Source organism: Lepidochelys kempii, chromosome 3 (genome assembly GCF_965140285.1).
Source record: "Lepidochelys kempii isolate rLepKem1 chromosome 3, rLepKem1.hap1, whole genome shotgun sequence".
Lineage (NCBI taxonomy): Eukaryota > Metazoa > Chordata > Testudines > Cheloniidae > Lepidochelys > Lepidochelys kempii.
Window position 1 is genome coordinate 162,234,746 of NC_136382.1, and position 8,280 is coordinate 162,243,025.

Here is an 8,280-nt window from a genome sequence, read left to right on the forward strand (position 1 = left end):
TGTACAGGAAGTGTACCAATGTTAAACATTTGGGGGAATTAATTTCCAATGTTTTCATGGCACCTTTGGTATGGGTGCATCAGGAATTCTACACAGAAGTGTTCCTTCTCGATCTGATCACCTTTCTCAATCAGCCTGTTTGTTCCTCTTTTAAGATAACTATTTTTAAAAACGTTCTGGCCACACGGTAAGCTACGGCTCTGTGAAAATTCTCTTTTTCTCTCTCAACCTATCCATCTACGAAGCGAGCTCCTGCTCGCTACCACGTATAGAGGGATTCTGACTTCTGTATTCTGTTGTTTCAAAAGTCACCCACGCCACCTTTAAGGTGTAATATGTAAAGTCACATTTATAAAAGAATCGGATTTTAAACTTTCAAGCAAGAGGAGAGGATAATATTTATATACGCACTTTCAAAAATCACGTAGCCTTTCATTTCTTCTCTCTAATTTATTTGGTAACGATCGTCCAAATATTTGATAAAATTCACCTTGATGTTTTAACAACCTTGTTCAAGCTTGATTGTTTTTTATAGAATAAACAAAAACAAAGCGGTGGTTATCTGTGAGCGGCTTGCTGTAGGTTTGCTGAGAATAAAAACAGAGATTGTCTTAACATTTTGCTGGCTAGCTGTTTATCATTTATAGTTATAAACTCGTTACTTTCAAATTAACTCCGATCTAACATATGCTGCAGGCGCTATATAAATAGCTCGCATGCTATTTCCCGATATTTGAAGCATAGTTTTGCTGACAAATAAATATATTTATGTAGGTGGGTTTCAGACAGACGCGCAGAACATCGTAGGAGGGATTTTTCTCCTAAATATGCTGTATGTAGTAAAAAGTCAGGGCGGGAAGACCTCACAAAACATTTATTCGCTACAGATTTTCTTTAGGCCTGGCAAATATGAAATTGCAAGCTGTACAAAAAATGGTTTGACCCAAAAAGAAAAACATGACCTGAGCTTACTTGGACTTGCATGGGAATAAAATAGTTCGTTAGGTTCCGTATATAGCAAAGGTACAGAAGTATCCATGCTGCTTTAAAAGCTTTTTTCCACCTACCTACCTAATTATTTTAGCAAGGGTAGAACAGATGGGGCCTGGTTACTGCAGGAACGGGCAAGACTCCCATTGACTTCAGTGGGGAGTATGCTCGGCCCGAGCATTTCCCAGCTATAGTTAGTTCCTTGCTGTAGGGTGATCTTGCAAACCGGCTGTACGCATTCGATTTCTCCTGGGCCCTGACTAAAAATCCTTTGAAGAGAATGGCGAAACGTCCGGAGGAATAAAGGAAACAGGTTGGAAGATCTGAGATTTGGGACTGTTTCGGAGATGGAGATTCTCGTTCCCTCCTTCCCGCTGAGGAATAAGTTCCTCGTTTGCTAGAATTCGTTTTCCACCCTTGACACTCTGTGAACGCCACCTGGCCTGTGACAGTCGCTGTGCCTAGAAGGGATGAGAACGCTGCTATCACTTTATTATCTGGATGGGTTTATTTCTTGCTATTTTTGTGTGAAATTATTGAAAGCCCTTCCCGATCTGTTCTATTTCTTCAGTTCGTTTTTCTCTGCTGTTTTTTTCTCGCTGTTTGCTTAAGATTTTCGCCTGGAGAAGGGACAAAGTGTTTGACCCCCCTGAGCTCCGTCTGAGAGCCATCTCCAGATCACCAGCGGGCACTGATCGCTTTTCAGCTCTCCATCTTAGGCACCTTGCGGTTGGATTCCGCCTCCCGCGCTGGTTGGAAGGCCAACGACTTCAGTCGCCTACTTCCTGGGGGTGAGATCAGAACTAGGCCCCATCCTCCAGTATCTGCTACAGCCGGGCAGTCTGACCATAGAAGTCACGGCTAAGCTTGGACTGTGCATGGGACCCTAGTGCCATCTCAGGGGGAAATGAGTATGGTCCCTCCCTAGTCCTGATTGCTGCTTGACTCGCCATTTGGGTGAGGGGGAGCGGATGTCAGGGTACCTCGCTGAACAGCCAGCCTTAGTGTTCCCTCGCAGTGATGAGGCTTTGGGAAGGGGGAGATTTTTGGGCCCCATTCCCCCTTTCAAAGAGAGAGATGGTGCGGTAGACGAACCGAAAGGGCTAACTGGAGCCAGCTGATCTCAGCCTGGACATGGACAGAGAAGCGCGGTCCATGCACCTCATGTAATAGAAAGGAGAAGCCCATGACAGCCCCCAGCCCGACGCCATTCAGTGCTTTCCACTCAGACTAAGGGAGAGAATGTAGCACGCACCCATTCCAGACATTCCCCCCCCCCCACACACACACACACCCCATCCACATCCAGGCTCGTCCCACTGCACAGGCCAGAGACTCTTGCTGATAAGAAACCCAGAAAGGAAACAGCCTTTTGCCACATTAAGGGGCGCACGATCCAGTTTCCAGTGGAGTGTTGACCGCTGACTTTAATGAGATCAGCGTAAAATACGCCTAATCCCAGCGGTTTTTATGTCACACCCTTCTGGCCCTTCATATCTGTAAAAGAGCTACCCCTTAAACAAAACTCCCATGGACTTCAACCGGGACAGCGAGGGGTTCATCCAGGCTCTGACCAGCGTCAGAGTAGCCTCGGTTGGCTATTCAGACCCATCTGTGAATTGGATACAAAGTATCAATAAAATGCATGCATTTTACAGTTTAGAAACAAAACAAGCCCCAAGCAAGCCACATCCCGTTCCTGGGTGCTTTGTAGCATTAACCTTTCCATATATCCTCACACACACGATTGGAAGGAAATGCAATTTGGTTGCTGGTCTAAGCTCTGATTAAACTATGCATAATATATGCCATGTAATATAGCTTCATCTAGACAGGGCTTGTGGTTCAATCAGACCTTAGATTTAAAAAAAAATATTTTTTTAAAAAAATCTACAATCCTAATTAGTAAAATTCTCATCTACACAGCTGGAAAATTAATCCGAACCTTTTAATCGGATTCAGCTACTTAAATAGTGAAGGTATTTGGTGTCTTTAGTATTATGAAATGATGAGTGGACCCTGGCGTCATTCAAACGCTCCCTCTAGCCAGTTGAACCAACCCAGCCAGCCCTGGTCCTGTAACAAACTAGACAGGGTTACAAACCATAGCAAACATTTTATTTACAGTATTTTTTGTTCTCAGTGCAGTATTTCTTGGCCGGATTATACAAAGCAACACATGGCAATGGAGGAGGAGTGCGTTGGTAACATATTCACATTGTAAATTGTTTGATGGCGAGGTTGAAAGGTGGCGGGGGGGGGAGGGGGACGGACGGGGGGAGATGGTGCAGAGCAGGCTCGGAGTCCCTCGCTTGGCTTAGACCGGGAAAGCTCCTCGTGCGGAGCTGGTCAGGGCCGCGAGCCGAACCACCCGGGAAGTTTACAGCTTTCTAAGCGAGGGCTGCTCTGCCTTGGGTTGTCTAGCTCGCCCTGGTATGTACAACACAAGGGGTGGGCGCTTCAGGGTCGTCTCACCCCACAACCGGGCAGCTCCCCACCCTCCGCACCCCGTTGATCTCGGGGTTCTTCTGCAGGGGAGGGCCCGGGGGCTGCCCAGCCTGGGGCTTCTCCGGCAGCTCGGAGTCAGTGACATAAATTAGCAATGGTCCTGTACAGCGAGTCTCTGGGCTCCGCAAAGCCGGGGGCTCCTCCTGCTCCCTTTCTATAGGCCGCCCAGCTGCGCCGGCGGCGGCTCGGGGCTCTCGGAGCCGGCCGGCGGGGGCGGTGCTGCAGGCAGGTCCGGGCCGCCGGAGGACTTGATGACGCTGGTTTGGTGCAGGGCCGGCTCGGCGCCCTCAGTCCGTTCCGTGTCACTGGGGGTCATGTCCAGAGACTCCGGGTCGCTGCTCTCGCTCTCCGCTTCCGAGCGGCTGGGGCTCTGCTCCCGCTCCCCCTCGGCCGCGGGCAGCGAGCCGGGCTTCTCGGCAGGTTCCTTCTCCTTCTCCTTCTGGGCCTGGGCTTCCTTGGAGTGTCTCCATTTCATACGCCTGTTCTGGAACCAGACCTTCACCTAAGGGTCACCAAGACACAACAGAGACCCACCCGAGATCAGTGGGCGGGCTGAGACACCCCAACCTCCGCTCCCCCCCCCAAGTCCCCGGTCCGCTGTCATGCAGGGCACCCTCAAGCAGGAGTTTGCTGGGGTCATTTTAAAAAAGGGCATTCGCTGTTTCTTTTTTCATACTTCTGCATTTCGTCACCAATTTGTTCTGAGCGCTCCAGTTGTGGCACTGACCAGCAGTGGCATGGACAGATGTATCTAATTTTACTTCGCGTTATTCTAAAGGCCCCTCCCCCCCACACACAAAATAGTTTCTCTTTAAATACAATGCTATACCTACATCGACACTATACCTACTCTATCTGTAACATGCATGCAGTGTGTACAGACGATACTGTCCCCCGGACGGTGGTGTCAATTCACAGATCTAGCCTCATATTTAAAATGTGTTGAGAAAGGAAATCAAGACAGCCCGATGTCCAGGGAAGATACTATTTTCGATGTGGATTTATAAATTGGGAAAGAGTCTGGTGTGAGCCCTGCTACCTCCATAACTGCATTTTCAAAATGCTCAGAGTAACTATGCTGAGCTGGGATAAAATGAGGCAGCCAAAATGCCCTCATTCTCCTCCGACCGAAAAATATTCTAGCTTTGTATGATTTTTTTGTTGTTTGTTTGTGGTGTTTAAATACAAGCGGGTTTCTTCTTCTTCTCCTTCTTCTTCTTCTTCGTCCAGGAAACCAAAGCTTGCTCAACAGACCGCAAGGTTATACAGATCTATGTACTGTGGGCCATCAGTAGTGGAATCATTACTTAGTGGCGTTTAATGATTCCGTTTAAAAGGGCGTTTTCACTTCCTCAGAACTAAGGATTTCATAATGCAGAAAGAGAGAATTTTTAAAAAAAAAGTGTGCTCTCTCGTTTATCTCCTTCGAGAAAAACCGCCTCCTACAGTGAATTGCACTTCAATAAAGTTCATAATTACCATCTCCCACGGCCTATTTGCTTTCTTGCTCCTACTTTTCTGCATTTGCCAAAACAAACGCACAGGGCATGTTGACATAAATCTCTGGGCTATAAGGATTTTTCTCTGCTAGAAGATGCATACTTGAATACAAACACATGAATTTGCAGATTCACTGCAAAAACAGATTTATTAGCTGGACATATTCATCAGCATTCCATATGCTACATGCCCAGATTTTAAAATGACCCCATAACGCAGGGAAAGGAGAGGCGGGGGACACACAAACTAATCTACATTTGCCCGATCGGATTTAAGAGATGGGAGGAGAGGAAAACATAAAACCCAAAGAGGCTCTTACTTGGGCATCAGTCAGTCCCAGCATCGCTGCAAGTTGTTTTCTGTCCGGTTTCGTGACATATTTCTGAATTTCAAATCTTTTCTCTAAACCTTTCCTTTGTAGATTGGAAAACACAGCTCTGGACCAGGAACGTTTTCTTTTGTACGTTTGAGGCAGTGTGTCTTTAGTTAAAACTGCATAAGGACCTGTTGGTTTGAAAAGAGGGAGAGAGAGACAAACCGTGTTATTTGTATTTATGTATGAAGAGAAGTTTTAAATGAGTTTCAAATACTAGATGGACCGATGCCTGCAGGGAAGGCCCTATCGAGATCAGCTAAATGCCACCTACATATTACAGCTTCACATTTTCTCATTGATTTATTACATCTTTTTTTAAAGTCAGGTATGTTTCTTTCCCCCCGGCTGTTACTTTCACTAACTAGCGTTATCATTTGTGATCAGTTTGTTAGGCGTATTGTCCTCCCCACATGCAGCCCACCTCCAAGATTTTCATTGTAGATGAGATGTCAAAATGTGATCCTCACTAAAAAAAAAGAAACTTCGGGTTCCAAGCATCCGCCAAATCTCTTTTGGGTCGAGCTCCTATGGCTCTATATAGATGCACAGAGGGCCACAATCAGCTGTGGAGATTGTTTAGGTCCTGCTGATAACAGATTTGTGCCAGGGATGGATTTAAGAGGGAGGGTTTGTACCTGGAAAAGTGTCTTGAAACTGGTGCTGAACTGAATTCCTTGAGTTTGTGTTTAAGGGACCCAGAATAGTAGAGGCCTCGTTAATGGGATCTAGAGACGCGAAGAACTGGCCGGCTGAAGGCTGCAAGGTGGGGAGATGAACCCCAGTTTGGCGGCTTGTAGTTAATAAGGAGGTCAGATCTGTGAGCACAGGAACAAGGAGAGCTCTGTTATATTGCAATATAAATCCACACACCTTGAAGCTTCTAGTGAATTGATCTGATTCATCTAAAGTGTATGTGTGGGAGTTTGGACTGGGGGGGAGGCGGTACAGTTGCTTTTCTACAGTCAGATACAATGAAGAGCGTGGGCAGTGGGGAAATCACACTTTCGAAGTGACATGATAGGAACGTACAAGCCAGGGAACTTTAGGCAATGGTTTCCCTATGGAGGTGCAGTATTTTCCCCTCGCACCAGAGTTCCTTTAATAGATTTACTCGTTGTCAGCGTGTTTACACACCGCATGAGGAGCCTGATTGCAGGAAAAGCCTTCCACAATGTGATCTACCATCTGCGTACAATCTTTCGGGAGCTGAGAGCGATTGTTTTTAAAGCAGTGTAATCTCAACGACAGGCTTTTACAGTACACGGGACGGTAGATTAGTGTTAAAGGAAACTGCAGAAACATAAACACACTACATTGATAGTAGTGATTTTTTTTTAAAAGGTTAAGACTGGCTACAAACGGACAGCGAGAAAAGCTCAGATCTCTACCTCTCAGCGTGTTGCTTTCCTTGACTTTGGGGTCAAACTCCGCGGACAAAATGCGATCAATCCCAAATTTCAGATCTTTGCTGGAAGGAGCCGGCGCCGGGCCGTTGTGCGTTTGGTTCCCGTGCAGCCGGCCCGGAGTGGGGGTGCCGCCGCCGCCGGCGGCTCCCGGCGATCGGTGCTGGTGGCGGTGGTGAGGGTACGCGGCGGAGAGCGGGGAGAGCCTAGCGGGGAAGCCGGCGGGGGTGTCCGGGGCCACCACCGGGGTGGGTCTGAGCGGCGAGCCGGCGGGGTGGAACGGAGCGTGGGGATGGACCGCTCCCAAGTGAGCGGCCAGGCCGGCGGCGGCGGAGGCTCCGGGCAGGCTCTCGGCCGCCGCCGCCGCCTCCCCCGCCCCGGCGTGCAGGATGTCGGCGATGCAGAAGGAAGGCTTCTTCACCACGGCGTGATCCAGGGGGAAGCAGCCGCCCGCGCCCGGCCCGGACGCGGAGCAATACGCCGCGGACCACAGGCTGAAGTTCGAGGCGTAGAAAGGGGCCAGGCCGGCCGTGTACATCCTGGGGCCGGGGCGCTGGGCAGGACGAGGCTCCGCCGTCGGCTCTTTCCCCGCGGCCGGAGGGACCGTGCGGGCGGCTGCCCCCGCACTGGGGAGCGGCGGGGTGGCAGCCCGGGAGCTCAGCGCAAAGGTGCGGGCCGCCTTCCGTGCATCCGTAGCGAGCGGGAGAGTGGGGCCGCTCCTCTCCCTGCAGCGCGCCCGGCCACTCGGAGGGGGGGGGGACCCACCCCAAACAAACCCCCGGCTCCCCGAAGCCAGCCCGCCTCCTCCCGCAATGGGCAGGGGCGCCGCTGTCAGCCGCTCGGCCGCCTCCGGCCGCTCATTGGGCAGCCGGCAGCCACTCAGGGCCGGGGGGCGGGGGCAGGCGGCGGCTGGCCACGCCGCGCCGCGCTTGCGGCGAGCCCCGGGGGAGCGAGCGCTGCACTTGCAGCTCGCCCTGCCCCTCGGCCCGGCGCCGGGCCAGGGCTGAACTGAACTTTCCGCTCTGTGTACCTACCTCCCCTTCCCCGACCCCCCGCCCTAGCCCTCCTGAGCGGGGCACTGGCCACGCCGCGGTACAGACTGCCCGATCTCCCCTCTCCCTCCTCGGGGCTTCTTGGCAGGGCTGGGGGTGAATATTAATCCATCTACAAGCCTTATGTATGCCCCTCCCACCCCTGCGGGATCCTGAATGGGGGAGAAGAGGCAGCTACAGTGCCCAGCTGTCTGCTCCCGAAGCTTCTCAAAGAAGGGAGTTGGAAATTCTGCTGTGTCCCCTCCCCCCTCCTTAAAACAGGGTAAGGAGCCGAAAACGCTTGTGTGCATAGAGCTGGCCTCTTCTCCCTCACATCCTCCCTAAATTCTGCTCTATTATTCTTCACACAGGACTGTCAAGCTGTAACAGATTGACTTAGAGATATGCCTTAGTTACCAGTTATGATTGCAAAATGTTTCTCATTCAAACACACAGTCAAATCCTCCACAAC

The 8,280-nt window shown here is 50.4% G+C and overlaps 1 protein-coding gene across 2 annotated transcripts; it reads right to left on the reverse strand.

Annotated features, from left to right (window-relative positions):
• Window positions 1-3,100: 3,100 nt before the first annotated feature.
• Window positions 3,101-7,587, reverse strand: HLX (H2.0 like homeobox). 2 transcript variants are annotated; one of them, XM_073335281.2, is made up of 4 exons: window positions 6,763-7,587; window positions 6,010-6,189; window positions 5,318-5,502; window positions 3,101-4,000 (listed from the first exon to the last, which is right to left on the reverse strand). In XM_073335281.2, the coding sequence occupies exons 1-4, from the start codon at window positions 7,313-7,315 to the stop codon at window positions 3,653-3,655; spliced, it is 1,266 nt and encodes a 421-aa protein (XP_073191382.1). In that variant the 5' UTR covers window positions 7,316-7,587; the 3' UTR covers window positions 3,101-3,652. The 2 variants fall into 2 exon arrangements, with proteins under 2 accessions (XP_073191382.1, XP_073191383.1); XM_073335282.2 differs by lacking the exon at window positions 6,010-6,189 and having other exon boundaries at window positions 6,763-7,586.
• Window positions 7,588-8,280: the final 693 nt, after the last annotated feature.